This window comes from Strix aluco, chromosome 8, assembly GCF_031877795.1.
Source record: "Strix aluco isolate bStrAlu1 chromosome 8, bStrAlu1.hap1, whole genome shotgun sequence".
Lineage (NCBI taxonomy): Eukaryota > Metazoa > Chordata > Aves > Strigiformes > Strigidae > Strix > Strix aluco.
Genome location: NC_133938.1, coordinates 2,626,090 through 2,643,113, shown reverse-complemented (window position 1 = coordinate 2,643,113; position 17,024 = coordinate 2,626,090). Strand labels below are relative to the sequence as shown.

General features: G+C 41.4%; 1 protein-coding gene across 3 annotated transcripts in view; it reads right to left on the bottom strand.

Annotated features, from left to right (window-relative positions):
* Positions 1–17,024, bottom strand: part of JAK1 (Janus kinase 1) — a 63,296-nt gene that overhangs the window by 23,806 nt on the left and 22,466 nt on the right. For 2 of the 3 annotated variants that reach the window (XM_074831810.1, XM_074831813.1), the window contains exons 2-4: positions 7,792–7,871; positions 6,733–6,931; positions 4,425–4,548 (exon numbers count right to left, since the gene is read on the bottom strand). In XM_074831810.1, the coding sequence (XP_074687911.1) occupies positions 4,425–4,548; positions 6,733–6,931; positions 7,792–7,797 (329 nt within the window). In that variant the 5' untranslated portion in view covers positions 7,798–7,871. The remainder of the gene's footprint in view (positions 1–4,424; positions 4,549–6,732; positions 6,932–7,791; positions 7,872–17,024) is intronic. The other variant, XM_074831811.1, reaches the window with a different exon arrangement.

Genomic DNA, 17,024 nt, shown 5'->3' with positions numbered 1-17,024 from the left:
GGTAGAAAATGTTGAGGCATGTGATGGGTATATCCAACTCCTGAATTGGAAATACACTGAAAGAAAAAGCTGAATAGATAAACTACCTTATAATCTATGAACACATTTTAAGATTACAAATAAGAAATCTGTTGAAATAAAAAAAAAAATCTGTTGAAATAAAAAAAAAAATCTGTTGAAATAAAAAAAAAAAATCTGTTGAAATAAAAAAAAAAAAATCACTATGTTGCCCAAGCAGTTTCATTTCAAATATAAAGCAATAAAAATTGCAAGAGATGTGTTGTTGAAGACAGGAAGACAGCAGGAAGGCAGTAAGTCAACTGACAAATGCTTAGGAACATTATGGTGCAGAACAACCCGCATGCAAAAGTGTGTGTTTTAAAATATGTGCTATATCTTTATGACTTGTTTCTGACCAGAATGGGAGTTCATGGATCAAACCACAATTCTGCAGTAGTTGAGACTGGTGTGTATGATTCTCAGTGCAGAGTAAGGATCTCAAAGAGCAAAATAAAATCAGTATTTTTAGTTCAGCACCACATGTTTTAATCACACATTATCTGTACAAGAACTTGATCGTTCAAACGAAGAATTATGTATCAAATTATTCTTAAAGAGATGAGACTTTCTGTGCAGTGCTTCTGTTCATCCCTTCTTTTTGAGAAGTCTTTTTAAGTCCCCAAAAAGCACATAGCTATAGCATGAGTAGGAACACCAACACACAACTATGCCAAAAACTCGTGACAAGTACTGTAAGATACCGCAGAACTCCTTTGGATGAAGCATAAAAACCAGAGCAAAGCAAATCCTTCTGCCTCCAGGAAATGACTTTGTTTCCGTATGCTCCTTTATAAGATGAGTGATAATTAATAACTCCAATTCTTTTTGTATTTCCTGAAAAGAATTATCAGCAAGGTATTGTGTATTGTTTTTAACTGAGAGGAGAATCTGTTCCTTTCCTTATTAAACTGCACTGATTAAGACAACACTTAAAAGTTACAATAAGAATTAAGAGCCCCATTGTTTGAGGAACCATATAAATAAAGGAGAGTCTCTGCCTTGAAGAGTCTGATGGACTTATGGTGAAAGGGAGACAGATTATTACTATTCCACTTTCACAAACAGAAATGGGAGCACAATCTTTCCAATCCAGAAGTCCTGCAGAGGGGCTGGAAAGGAGACTGCGTGCTCCTGAGTTTCAGGAGCACGACCTACCCCTCCCTTAGAGCGCTCTGGCCCATGGCAGGCACCTGCGGCACAGGCGAGAGCCAGCGGCGGGGGTGGATCTTGGGAGTCAGCCCGAGCGGGTCACCCTGGGAAGCAGCAATTTTTTACTTCACCCATTCAATCTGGCCAAGCAGTGGTGGAAATGCTGGAGGGGGACCTGCTCTTGTCTTTCACCTATAGCAGCTCTGATAGTCTTTCTTTCCAGAGTTTCCAGAAATGGATACTGGGTCCCTTCTCCACGCCAAGAAACACTGCTACCTTTGGCTTAAACACAGTCCAGCCATGGAACAGTTAAACTCCTCCTCCATCAGCTGGTGTGCTAATTACTCCAGGATATTACAAAATACTGTAATTTCTCATGTTGTAAACTGGTTGGCTTTTTTTAAACTTCAGGCAAGTGAAAAAAATATAGAGCTAGTTACAAAGTCTCTAGTCAAAAGCAACTCCTTTTAAAATATTACCAAAAGTGTACCAGCTGGCACAGATCTGATGGGGAGAGGAGGACGGGAAGTCAACACAGGCAGAAAACAAATCTAAAGCTTTCAGCAGCGGGAGAAAAACCAAACTTCTAAAAGCATTTGAAACTACTCAGTCACATACCTTTGATTTTAGATATATAATTTTAATAGGACATGAATAAATTAAACCTATCAATGCAATGAAATTTCAGAAATAAGGTTGTCCACATAGAAATGATTTAGTCTCTAGATGATATATACAGTCCAATACACTGCACTATTAAATAAGCTCAGACCATTTTCCTTTTTCAAGAGGCATTCTGCCTCTTGCAGAGCACAGAATAAACAATATTCATTTAGAGAACAGTTTCGCAATCCTGCGTTGCTCATAATTTTTCAGTGCTCAGCCCTGATCTCAGTTCAGATGCCCAAGCCAAGACACACAATAGATTAGAAATGAAAGAAAGTAAAATACCATTTCACCAATACACAACAGCATTTCTAGGGAGACAGGAGTCTTTAGATTAGCACTTAAATGCATATAAACTCTTCTTAAATGCATATGAAATTATTCTAAATACGTGCTATTGGCCCAAAGTTTGCTAATTTTCATGCATGAAGTACATCTGACAAAAGAGATGCCCCTGCCAAACTTCAAAACCCAATTCAATGCTTAAGAAAATAAACCACCAGAACTTTTAAATACAGAAAGCAGGGCATTTTCCATAGCTTCATTCTATAAAACTGTAGAACAGGAAAATTTCCAGAAAATAAAGTTCAGCATAGAGTAATTCTGCCCATATACCTAAAATCTGATTGAGATGTCAACAGCCAAAGAAGATTTATAAGAGGGAGCTGTTAAAGCAGTTTTAAAGAAGGTGGTGTTACCCACCATGCAAGTAAGATGCAGTAGAAATGGAAGAGTACCTTGAGAGAGCTCTCACCATTCACTCAAAGCAGAAACATAAACACTAAACACAGTGAACATTATTTTTTAAAAATTGAGTTAAAAACAGCATCATATTTCTCATCAGAGGATTAAATTCCCACAACTACAGTTTTAAAATGCTACCTTTTTTTCCTGAGAAAAGCACACCACATCAGAGAATTTCAGTATCAGGGGAAAATGCCCCAGATTCACATTACACCAAGAAATTTTATTATCCAGTATATGGTTAATCTGACTGATCTCTTAAAGCAAGAAGGGGCACTTAATGCTCTGTAAGAGGCCATTAGAGTCCTCAGAGCTTCTTTTAGAGTCACTCAATTCCATTACTGTATGGCGTTTATCTGCCAAACTTAATCACAGCTGTTTAAGGCTGAGATTAGCCAAGGTTAAGTCATTAATACCACTAATAGACTTGTTACAGAAAAACGAAAAGACTAGAGTATCCTCTTTCTCTTCTAAAAATAGGCATAGGTATTATAATTATTTGAAAAACCTTTTTGTTGACTGTCAGTATTTTTTTCTCTCCTAACAGTTCACCCAACAACAGTAACAATTCCAGTCTGGCACAAATGTAATCAGAATTGAAACACCTCAGTTCAAAACCCACATTTTCAAAGCTCTCTCTTTGTACCCCCATAAGCAAAGTGATGGTTATTCTCTAATAAGCCTAGAAAACTGGATGCACAACCTGGGGTTTATACATGCCAGTCCTCTCACTGGGATGTACAAGTGATAGTCATGTTGTCTAACTACAGATGATCAGGAAAAAGATGTTAAAATGCATACAGCTTGAAGTTTTTTCTCTACAGCCCAAACTGACCATGTATGTGAGTATTACATTTCAAGGCAAAGAGGGAATATTTTCCTACAGTTGTACCTTGAAGAATCTACAAAAATGATCTGTGGACTTGCTTTAGAAAGATGGCTTAAGTTTGTAGACTAATTATTCCTGGAAGCAAAGCTTATTCCATATGTTTTTTTCCTGTATCATACACTTAAAGCTCATATTGATGCAAGTCAGAATAAAAAATCAAAAAAAGAAAGCAGGATAATGTCCAGAATTAGATTTCTATCAAATCCTAAATGGAGGACATCTTCCATTTAGCTAGAGTATGTGAGAGTGCTCGACAGCTGTCAGCATTACTGCTTTCATCTTCCAGGGGATGAGGGCTGGGTACCCATTCAGCCCCAGAAATCTCCACAGGTTATGTGCTGTATTTTAAGAATGTCATCTGAAATATAACCTGATGGTACATGATGGACACAGATCCTGGGAACAATGGGTTCTATTTTCTGATGCCTTCTCCAGTCTAGTGCATGCCACCCACAGCAAGGTCACACAGATTCCCCTACAGTCCTAGAGGAGAATTTCAAAAGCAATAGCATGTTGCTTTTTCCTTTCAAGGTAATAGTAAAATTCCCATTGACTTCAGTAGGAGTACAGTTCACTTTGAATACTTCAAACGGAGATGGAAACATGCAAAATACTGACATAATAAAACATTTTTGAGCCATTTTTTCAATTTAGCTTTTAGCTAGTTCAGTCACCTACAGCTCTGTGGATAGAGGTTCTTGTGTTTTTTCAACTTCTGGGGCTTTTGTCAAGGTTATATAGCAAAGGCAAAAAAATCAGGAGACATTTTAAGCTTTTACTGTTAATCTCTTATCTCTGCTTTGAAAAGCAAGCTGCTTATTTTGGTTTTGCTTTCCTGATTCTTCAGTGAGTTCAGTAGTACGAGTCAGAGCATCTACCTGTGGTTAAGGAATCACTTTTGAGATTTTGCACTTACCTCATTCGGTAATGGAGCCGGTGTGATGTTTTTTCATCTATCTTAAAGACTTGGTTTGGCGCATACCAGAGCTTTTTGTTTTCATCATACAGTGCAAAGAGGTTATGGCAGAGAGGAGATATAGCTGTCAGAGAAAAGTAAACAAACATGTGAATCACAAGGCTGCAATACATATGCACGCCCCAAAAATATAAATCCATAAAGCAAATACCTGACCTTGCAAAGTAAAAAGAAACCGAAATTTAAAACAAACATTAGAAAGTTATGGTTAACGTGGAACTGCAATGGCACATTGGTTCACTCCATCATTTTATTGTGTGTGAAAGAGCATATCATTTCAGCTATTTCTAACATTCAACTTATTCCGATTTTGAGAAAGATCTAACTTAAGAGGAAATTACTTAAAAATCTTCACTTTTTCCAGATCACAGAAATGGGTGTTTTAACAAAACCACTCAGCAATACCACAACTTTGTTGTCAGTTTTATTTTGTCAATAAATGTTACTCCCGTAGTTGAAAGAGAAGGTTTTAGTGAAACAATGAAAATCCCCTTCTCGTTAGCAAACAAGCAGAAAGCATAATGTGTCTTTTTTCCATTCTTTGCTAATTCAACAGAGGGTTTTCCAACAAAGAACAGACTTTGACTCGTATGTCTAGGCTGACCTGCTTTAACCTTTGCTTTTACATCATCCCAGAGGAAAACAGGCTATGGTGTATTTACAGGCCTACTGTTGTTTGAATTCCTTGCTCCAGCTCCCTGCTCAATAGGAGGCAGTACCTTTTTGCAAAAGCCCTGGTCAGGTCAGCAGTGAGCACTGTAGCACGAGCTTAAGTGTCTTTCTGAAATGGGGTCAACTGCAGAGCACTTTGTTGGGGCCCTGCAGAATTCAGTGAAACCATTTCTATGGCAAATTGGGGAGAGAGAGCAGAAGGGAAGAAGAGAAGCCAAGGAAATAAAAACTGAACAGCCTAATTGCAAAGTTCACAGAAGGTGGGGTTGGGCAGTCACTGCCTTCTGCAGGTCAATGAGCAAGACGTCGATGACACCAATGGTTTAACATTCAAGCTGTGATTTACAGCCGAGACCAGCATCACAGGTCTGCTGAAATGGGTGAGACTTTACCATGTGCTGTGGAGTTTGTGGAAAGTGAGAGAAGTCAGAAAGAAGTTCCCTTAAGGAAAGCTCACTTTAAGTAATTTCTTCAAAGGTTTTAAACTTCCACCAGAAATTACAGCAAGCAGTCACATAGTATGTGGGTTCACACCCATACAAACAGCAGCAGTTCACAGCTCTTACATGCTGACATAAACAGGTGGGGTTTATGTACTCCTCATTTTCATTAAAACTATTCAAAAATAACATGCGCACTTATTTGATATGTCCTTCAGATTCCCATCATTCCTGCCTTTCCAATGGAAGAGAGGCAATTAGACAAAGGAACCGAAGGGCACTCAATGTTACAAGAATCAATATGACATGGGAAAAGAAAACATTTTAAAGCTGCAGAAAATCTTATGCCCAGTTTGCCTGTTTATACAGCCAGATTCATCACTCCTGTATCTGCTAAATAATATTCAGTGTTCCACGAAGCCTGGGGAACACAAAATAGGGCTCAGGGCAGGAAGAACTATAGCACTGTAAATATAAAAGTACACTGGCTCATGAGGCTCAAACATAGATTAAATCCACTAATTCCGGTAGCATTACATATACGTTCAAATACTGTGATGAGTCAAGGACCACAGTGACAAAGCAAGAAATCTTCATTATACGTTTATGCATTACCGCAATTGCGTGCAGTTCAGGTAATCTGAACTGGTGAATCACCCTCTGCAAAGAGGTGTCAGGTAACAGAAAACTAAAGCCAGAAAAGTAGCAGACAGGTTTTGTTGGGTTTTTGTTTTTAATTAGCCCTCTCCAAAATGTTTTACAACACAAGACAGATCCAGAGAGGCTTACCAACTAGTATATGAGGTAAAACCAGCTTTGTGTTAACTTATTTGTATATGGTGTCTCCTCTTAAAAAAAAACTAATCATCCCACTCAAATTTAAAAATCTGTATCTGCCAGAAACCAGGGTGGGAGATCATCACTTCATACGAATCTCAAGACAGACTCTCCCACCATTTCTTCCACTCCAGGCAGTTTAAGAACTGCCCAAACAGACCTTTGGCAAAATCTTCCATCCTAGACTACGTAACGCGTATTTCTTCTACAAACACTGACTCACTTGCAGAGAAGGAGGCATCACTTTCGATACTGTCAGGCCTTGCCACTGAGAACTTATATAAAATCCATATACTCACAACACCTCTGGGCAGCTTCAATACACAGGTCCTCTGAGGTAAACTCGCCACTGGTGTAACAAATGGGATTTTTATCTTGCAGGTAGAAAAGTATTTCTAAACCCTGATGCTGAGCTTCCAGGTTTACTTCGCTCTTCTTTGTGCTCCTCATTTTTGCACAGAAAGCCATGGCTTTGCAATCTTCTTTTACGTTTAGATACTGAAAGCGGAGGAAAAAAACAGTTAAAGAAAATGTGAAGTAGCATTTGAATATTTGCTTAATTAAAAAACAAATACATTGCTTAATGAGGCTACTGCATACTATGATGGGCTAGGCACAGCATTTCTCCAAGTCTTCACATGGGGAACCTCATTATTCAAAATCAGTACTTTTCACAAATGAAGGGAAAAGAGATAAAAGAAATGTCAGTGATTATTCTGTTTCTGGTAACTCTGTTCCCTTCTGTTCTGGTGGTTCCTCAACTATTCTAGAAGGTCTCTCTTCTTACTGTAAAGCAGGAATAACTTTCACATCCTTAAGCACCTAACTGGCTGAAAAACAATACTTGAAGCTGGGTAATATAAACGGTACAATTTATATTACCTTTTTTTTTTAAAAAAAAAAGAGCTTCTTTTTTTACAATCTCCTTAACAGCTAAATATTTCTGATCGGTTTCTCTGCTCTCACCCTTTGTTTTTTAAACTCCTGATACTTAATGCATCATGGGGAAACGAGCTTTATTGGAGAGTTATTTTTTATTGTTACTTCTCTCTCTCTCCAGAAGGAAAGGGTAGCACTAAGTAGGTTTAATGCAATAGCTTTTAGACTGCCAAGAATGCATACGAGACAGCTCTGACTCAAAAATGCATGTTGCATTTTATACCCAGTGTTTAAATAGAAAGAGCAGAAAGGAAATAGATGAACACACACTCTGGCTATTATGGGGTCTGTGTTCTGTGTTTTACTAAGCTTTAGCTCAATTAATAACAACAGCCCAAACCACCAATTCTGTAGTTTATGAAATTAATCCTCCCACCAAAAAACAAACAAACAAAACCAAACCTCAAGTGCCAACGCACCTGCATTTATGTGACTGACTGATCCTCTATGCAACTGAAATGGATTATCTTGATGCTCTCCAAGAGCAACTTGACTCTGGCTGGAAAAAAAAAAAAAATAAAAATTGTCAGGAATGTCTTTGTACAGTTTGAGCACAAAATATATGGTCAGACTGATAAAATGCCACTTGCAATCCAAGGGAATCTTTCTATTAATATAACTGAGATCTAGATCTAGCCTCAAAGTCATAGCAAGCATCCAGGAGTCTGTGTAAGTCTACTGATTTCTTTTGGGTGCACTGACTGAGACGCAAAAGAGGGGAAAAGCCTTGGTTATTCCTTGGGGTTTGTGGGTTTTTTTTCATATTTTCAGAGAATCAACCATCATTTTGGTGTCATACTCATTGCAACCCTTAGCTGTGACACCTAAGGAGCATTCTTTATCTCCTTCATGGCTTTTGAAGTCACTTTATTCTTTAGATTTTTAACTACATATTGCTAATTCCAATTCTTCCCTAGTCTCTATTGTTTCCTCTGCTTCCAGATTACCAGTCTTTTTTACTTTGTTTTATTCTCCTTTTCTCTATGAAAAGTACAGAGCCCTGCATGGGCAGCAGAGAATAAGGAAACTACCCAAGGGAGTATCATTGCAAGGGTCATATTTCTCTCAGCAGAACCTCGTTCACAAGGAGCACAGCCCATGACTTCAGTGCCTTCGAGCAGCAGGGGCACCTTCCAAGAGACTGCTACTTTTTTTTTTTTTTTAAAGCCTTATCTAACACCACAAACTACCTCAGCATTCTGGGGCTGGTTTGCAAAACTACTCCCACCCACAGTCAGAAGTTATTCCTTATCACCTGAAGCAAACCTGGGAAGTATCAATACCATCTTTTTTTAATGGCAGGTGTGACAGCGCCTCTATTTAAAGTATTGTCTGATGCCAGGGATGTAAAATCAACAAGACGCTACAGGGATTACTACTTAAGAAGAAGAGAGGGGAAGAATGGGTGTTGGCAAGAAGTCTTGGCATCTAACTTGGCAAGTTAGTCCAGCCCTGATGGTAGAGCATGAAGCATCAGCAAAAGAGCTGGTGTGCTTGGAAGGCATGTCTGCACATTCATGTACAAAGGTGGACAGGCTGCTCCTCTCCCACTGGCATGGGAATAAGTCAGATGGGGAAGGAGTCTGGACTCCTTGAAGAAGGATGTAGGACTCTGCTCTGCATCTCCAGAGGGACTCCCGTGCTCTGGCAGTGGTCCCACATCACTGCCTGCCAGCCACGGCTCCACGCTCTCAAGGGAAAACCATCCCACTTGAGTCTCCTGGGGTAGTCACTAAGTGCGGCAGTAAACTAAATGTGACAAAATGTGTCTAAACTAAATGGTAAACATTGCCCATCACTCATCTGAGGCTGAAAGATTCCTCCATTTGTATTCTCCATCCCTCCCTTTTTCTCTTCTCCTCTATCCCTGCCAAATTACACTTGAACTAAATGTGTATCGTTTTTGCTGCAACAGCATTAGGCCTTAATCTGATACAGCAGGCCAACGAATATTGCTTTATAAGCGTTAGGTTTAGTCTGGAGAAAGTCTGACACTGCTGCACAAGCTTCCCTGGCAGTTGGAAAGCACCCAGCAAATGTGATACTATCATAGAAAGAATAACATTTAACAGCACAGCATGCATTTACAATGAAATTGCATGTTCCTTCCATCCGTGCCACTTTAATGCGAAATTTCAGTTTCCAGACACATTCCCTCAGCAATAATATGGGGAAGAAGTAATTGAGAGCATGATTACTGGAACACGCAGACAAGCCAGTAATTATTTCTGCACAGCACCAGAAAATTTAAATGCAAAACGTTAAAGATATTAGCTTTAATCTAATTGAAAACACTCCCTTTTAAATGACACATCTTATAACTGAACCTCAATATATTTTAATGTCTGTGTGGGCATAATATTAAAAAGATTGTCCAGATGTTTTAAAATGTGAAGGGAAATATAAGACCATTGCCTCCTTGCAGATACATAAATCAAAATTGTTGCTTTTCAACATAGCATTCTTTGGTTTTGCTTAATAGCTCGTACTGTTGTTTCTAATCATGGCAGCAATTCTCAGAATACAGAAGAACCTTAAGTGCTGCTTCATTTACAATATGCTTCTGAGGATGAACCAAACAAACCAACACCCAGTCTCTAACTTACTATATACTTATGAGTTTCACAGATATTCCCATGCTCGGTGTCAGGAATTCACCTTTTTAAAAATATATCTTAATCTTCCAAAAAGTCTCCTTTGAACAAGACCAATTCCTGCTCTGTCCTAGCAGTAGCACCTCTCACCAGGCCTGCACAGTGACACCATGTACACACAGGTCAGGGTAGCCTGTTGCTCCTCCAGACCCTGCTGCCCACAGGCACCGGCCAGCAGCCAAGCGACTGTCCCCCATGCCAGGCTCACCCCGGTCCCGTGTGCGTGACTCAGAGCTCCCCACGCCCGTTATGCTCAGTCTCTGGCAATCTCAGGCATCACATTACACACCTCTCATGCTTCATCTCAGAAATCTGATGGGGATTTTTACCCTTTCCCACTTAAAAGGTTTCAGAGCCTCAGCGGACCATTGTGTTTCGTGTATCTTCTGCAGATTACCTCCCTCCCTCGTGAAGGTTTCCCTGATCAACTTGCAGATACCAGCTGTATCCGTTCTCAGACTGCATTTTGCTTGGCTTGCACCATGCTCCACTGGTCCCTTCCTGCACGACAAGCTCCACTTTCCCCCGCTCATTCTCGCAGCACTACTCAGCACTTAACCCGCCCTCTCCGAGCAGCACTACTCCGGGGCACACAACGTAGCACGACGGGGATGCGCTCAGGCTCTGCTGGGAGTCTGACTGACAGGACAGCATTTGCTTTTTTCAAAGCACATTTTCTCTTCACCTGATTTCTGTTTCTCATGGTGAAAGAGCCTTTTGTGTTGCATGCTGCAAAATAGATAGGGAAAGGTAGGACAGCTCTTCTCGAGATACTCCTTGTTAACTCCACCTGCATTATAGGCCTTTTGTGTGCTCCCCAGAGCAAAGGGTTTTTCTGGTCATTTAAAATCCTGACCAGTGTATACACATACTTGCCACCTTCTTAAAAGTCTGTATTTCAGCCGCAGAGTAACTCAGCTAGCTGGCAGAGTGAGCCAATCCCCAGCCCGGTGCACCACCAGCAGAGGGGGACAACGATTCATCCTTTGTGCTCAAGTTACAATCACGAAATTAGTGATTTTGGGTGCACAAAAACAAAACCAGGCAGCCACAGTTGCCAAAACTCACACCTAATTTCTTCAAATGAGGTCAACAAACAGATCTGGGCCCAGAGAAAGTATTTTTTTCTCATACACAGATGAAGCCCTCACAAAATTCTGGTATCAGAAAGATGAAAAGTTCAAAAATAGGGAGAGAGAATTCTAAAGGTGAGTTGTTTAAAATCAGTTTGTTTCTGGTATGGCTATTAAACTATTAAGACTCAATGAACTATCTGGAAGAGAATAATATTTGGTAAAAACTCAAGTTCCTGTCTATGACTTATTGAAGAGATCTTGGCTGTGGCAAAAGAAGAGTTTTCAAGCCCAATAGTCACGGCATTTCTAAGGAAAAAACCCAAATGTACAACACTATTTGTTAAATAACCCCTTTAAACTTTTGTAAGCCTCAAAAATCAAGGACAGAAAAGGCGAAGGCATAAATTAAATACTTCAAAAATTATTTGCAAATCTTCCTTGAACCAGAAAGAAGTTAATCCACAGTTGTGGAAGGAGGAGCCTGGGAAAGCCTGGCTCCAAAGCCTCCTGTGAAGCTGGGATGTCTGCACCTGGCCCTGCCAAGGGTCCCCCCACCCACATCGACAAAAATACCCCAAAACACAAAAAGAGCCTCCCTTGAGTAAGGAAAGAGAGGATAAAGCTGTCAGCTGGGAGATACTTCAAGATGTCAGCCACCAACAGATGCTGTCTCCAAACTCTACTGGGCATTTTTAAGAAAACATCTCACCTGAGCTCAAACAAGGCTGTAGATGCCACACAGCTTAGCCTCTCATGGAGACAAGGGGTTTGTGGGTTTTTTACCCTAACTCAGTTTTCTCCCTCCCAGTGGGGCACACTTAAATTTCTCCCAGCAGAGCTGCTGCAATTCCCTGCGACGCGGAGGAGATCCAAGCAGAGCAGCCGTGCCTGCCAGGAGAAATGCCCTCCACTGCCAGAAAGCTGCTGCCTGCACGCGCTGCCTGTCCTGGCTGGACCCCACAGACCCAGCACCCTTTGGTTTCCATTCATAACACATTTTAATGGGCAAAAGGAAAACACAAAACCTGCACAGGCTTTAAGAAACACCCCCAGCGCACATCAACGCTTAACCTGAGGCAAACGTGCGCACTGAGACCTGCTCTCGGATTTAAAATGCAAGTTTTGCTTCCTGCTCGTTTTGGGGGGTTCTGACATAAAAACAAGACGCCGGCCAGTACTACTTACCCCCACACACCAGCCCTGCTACACCACCGTCCCCGTGCTATCCACATTTCCACTATAGACAAAGATCATGGAAGCAAAATGCAAAGATGCACGTTTGTTTTAAGGGCAAAAGTCCCTAAAATGTGAGGAGAGGAAAATCCCAGATCAAATCTGACCAAACCAGAACTTGGTTTGAAGCACCATTTGCAAGCTCTTCCTCTTTTTTTCCCCCCTCTCAGTCAATTTAGTTTCTGGTTTCATGACAGGGACAGAGCCAGGGGATGTTTATGATTGCTTATGCTAAGAAAGTATTAGACAGGCTTTCCTTAAGCATGTGGGGCATGCCATTTTTGTCATATTCATAGTTTATGTCAGCCCAAAAGTTCTCAATTATTATTATTTTTTCAACACACTAGTAAAGAAACTTGTCACAGCCTGTACAGCACAGGCCATGCATCTAATCCAGCATAACCTATTAGAGACTCATTTAAAATAAAACAAGGCACTCAACTTCATCAATTTTAACAAGATAAAATGACAGCAATGATGCGATAGCAAACAGTGATGAAACAGCACATTAAAATCCTAAATCTCTGGAGGGGCCATCGCACCGTTGACCAACCGCCCTCCTACAGCAGCCCTGGGAAGGCACAGCCACCACTGCAGTAGACAAAGGTGGGACCAGCCTTGATTAATAAAGCTCACTGGAAAGAGAAAGGGAAAAAATTTTCCTTAAAGTAGAACATGACTGTATACAGAGCTCCTTCAAGTCTCAAACTCTTGTCCAAGTAAGTCTGAGGACAGCAACAGATTCAGGGCCTCCTTCCCTGCTGCTTGCGGTGCCCATGTCGTCTTCTGACCTGGGGATCTGCTCCCTACACTAACTCAGCTCTCAACACTCCCATTTGCTAAGAACAAATAATTTAAGATTAACTATAATAACTATGATCAGTGCTCTTTTCTGGGGCTGTTTCTTTCCAGTCATTCTGAAGAAAAAAAGCTTTTAAAGTATTATTTCTGGAAATTCAAGAACCCAGATGCTACAGGGCAGAATGAGGTTGCCTTTTTAATGATATTTGGGTCATTTCTATGTATATGCAATATTTCATCATTATGTATGTGATCACATGCTATTTTTTTTCCACAGAACTCTTTCACTGAATGTGCAATTCAGTATTTATTTTCTTTTATGCTGTTACTCAGAGTGATCTCACCACATGCTGTTTACCTCTGGCCCAAAACCAGAAATACTAATTCCCCTTGGGTTTTTCTATAGTATTCATTCTATGATATGAGTGATCTATGTTGTAAAACTTTGTTTTAAAAAAAAAAAAAAAAAAAATCAAGCTGAGAGCGCATAAAATGGAAATTTTCAGCAAAAATACGAAACACGCAGCAAAGTTCTTCAGAACTGAAAAACAGGGTGCATATGATCGGGTATGTCAGCCAGCCTTCATTATTCGCACGCTTATATTAACAGATGTTATATATTTCCATTTTTAGCAATCTAACTCCGAAAAGCAGAGGAAGCAGACTCCTGTCGTGTTCACTTACTGACTGCCTCGGAGCAGACCCAACACAAACCCACTCAATTCACTGTCGCACTATGAGAAGACTATAACCGTGATCGTTTCCTGTGCTTTTCCAATGCAATTTCAGCTGCTTCTCTGAATTTCATGACGTGTCACCTACGTGGGAAGAAGTTTTTCGGCTTGCTCAGAAAGCTGTGTGTTAATTTACCACCTCTATTGTCCCGTCTGCAACGGCTGTTGCAGATGCGTGAGCACACACACAAACACGGAGTCACATTTTCCTCTGTATTACTTGATCTTTCCAGCCTGATGTTCCTTTGGATATGGATTGGGCTTCTATGAGAGGAATAGTAATCAACAATTTTTACAGCTTGCTTCTAAACTATAAATGTGTACTTAATCGCTTCTCATTCACTGTTTCTGGTGTAATAACATCTTTAAATTACACAATTCTTGAGAAGCTTACAAGCTGTTACTATATCATTACACAGTTAACACTAACCCCTTTTCAGATAAAGTTGTATTTGCCTCCAAGGAAATTGATACATTCATGTATCAAGCTTCAAGACATCATGGAAACCTACCAAACAATATGATTTTTATATAATTACCATGTAGACAATACTCCAAAACCTATTACACACAAACTAGAGGAAAGTTAATTCACTTTTTTTTCCCCCCACAAGCCAACCATCTAAAAAGCACTTTATTACTAAGACTGATGCTAACAGGACTGAAAGGGGATTCCAGGCTTAAAGAGATTTACATGAACTATCTGTTTTTATTTCTGCCTGGGACACAGCATTAATGATCCTTTTCCTTCCTTTATGTTCTCCTCCACACCGCTAACCTACGTCCCCTCTCTGTGCCTGTGCTAGCACGCAGCTAGCAGTTTGCACCTTTCAGATGTGATGGAAGCTTGCTGGCAAAAAGCCACGTCATCTTCCCAGCAATGAAGCAGATCTTCAGGAAAAGCGGCCTCTTCCTGGTGGCACTGCACTGATTTAAGGGGTTTCCTGAAGTTCAGTTCAGACGTGTGGAAAAACTTTCAGAAAAATCAGTCAGTGTGGCAAAGACCTCCAAATCTATGTTTTCTTGGAAGAGAAAGCGTTAAGGGTGTGCAAAGTTTGTTCCTTCTGGGCTCACCTGGCAAGTGATCCTTCTCAGGTCACTAGAACTGGACGTGGCAAGCCTACGCATGTGCTCTTCATGCCTCAGTTAAAAACTAAAACTTCAGCGACAGCTAAAACAACGTGTCTCACAACTGGGGCAGACAGAGAGTGAACACTGGGTCACGTACATCAGCTCCACCACTGCATGGTAACTCTTTCAAGTCAAGAGTCTTTGGTTGTAAACCCAAGCCAAAGCACAGCACTTCGGTCTACAAGGAAGTGCTGAAGCCCAGGGAAGGGCTTTACCTTTTCCAAGAGAGGAAAACATTCTGTAATTGTTGCACAGATCTGTCAGAAAAGCAGGGGTGGAAACAAATGTAGAATGGAAGAAAAATCACTACAACACACGTGATGTTCTCTGCCACAGCAGGATAATGTCATCACACAACTCACCGTGCCGTGCATGTACGTGGCAAGAGCAGCCATCTTGCCAGGATGGTGCTGGGATTTAGGAGCACAAGAGGGATTCGCTGTCCAACAATGTGACGGGACTTCTACAAAGCTTCAACACCTACGTTCCTCCTCCACAAAACCACCTCGTAATTCAAGGCCCCTTTGCTCCTTGAATATTTAGGAACTCCCAGCAGTTTTCCTAAGCAGGAAAAGCGACCAGGAGGGAGATAAAGCACTTTCATCATCCACATCTTCCAGATGAAGGTCTGGAACTGCAGAACACTGCAGCAAGTGAAGTCACTTCGTCCTGCTCTCTTGAGTCTTAAAGTCTCAGAGATGTCACCATGCTGAAATATTTGAAGAAACCCGATGAATGGGGGACTCACTATGCATCTAGAGGCTCTCCTCCAAGTTCTTCTCACAACTTTTATAAGCCACAGTCCATCCCATCCCCACCTTATTCACCTAACTCATTTCATTTGCTCAGTAGCCTGTGCACGAGGAGAACCACCCCAGGTCCTAGACGTGCCACGCTGGCACCACACTGTTCCACACTCAGCACTGTTCTGCTGGGTAATTACTTAAGACTGAGGGTGTACCTGGGAGGGGACTGTTTGTACCCCCCGGTTGCAAAACCACTACATCACCTTCAGCATAACACCGAGGTGATACATCCCTTCAGGTACAATGACCACCTCCACGATCCACTTGTGCTCCTCAACAAGGGAATCCTACGTTTTACTTGCTTTTAAGGAAAAAGCAAGCTTAGATTTATGATGAGAGCACCCGGATTTCCGATCACATCTTAGATCTTTAGTAAGAAACAAACCAAAACAAGCGAACAGCTGATGTCTAGCAAAGTCAAGACTGGTGAGACAGCACAAGAAACATTATCAGCACGTCTCTTCTGCAAATGAGTAGAGGAGAAGGAGAAGTTAAATGACTTGCCCACTTACCCAGGAAATCAGCACCATCATTGGTAACTAGCCTGGGTCTCCCACGTCCCACTTGGCAGCCTCTAACACGAGAGGTAGGATTAGAAGCAATAGTTCCTCCAAATACCAACAGCCTCAGTAGGCAGACTTCACAAACGCCACAGCCTTCCAGTTCGAAGAGTATGTAAAACGTGCAAAGGGGCTGGGACGTTGTGGTGATCACGGAGCTACTGCACAGCTCCCCTCCTCCGAGACTCACTGGCTGTTCACAGACCACTCTAGCAAAGCTCCAGCACAGTAACCACACACGGTCATTTCCCTCGTGTTCAGCCCATAGCCACTTCCTTGAGAGCAGCTACAGATGTTCTTAACCTTTTTCATTTTCAAATCGTATCGCAAGATGGAGACTCTCGTCCCAGTTCTCTCCACCCCATTTCCTCCTCCCTGAAGCTGGGCAGCACTAACTGCACAGGCTGGACATTACGATGGTGGCAGCAAAGAGGGACCGCAAGCAAGCCCCCTGCTCCCTCCTCATCCCTTACACCATTCGCCACCGTCAGCCACCATGTGTATGGAGGTCACCTGGCCTCAAGAGCAGGAACAGGCGAGAGAAGAGATTTTGCTACAGCGAAGTTTCTTTACCCCAGAGGAGCAACTTGCCCAACATCATTCTGCAATGGGGCTGAGCAGCCCAGAAGCAGCACTGGCACCCCAGCACCTCCCAAG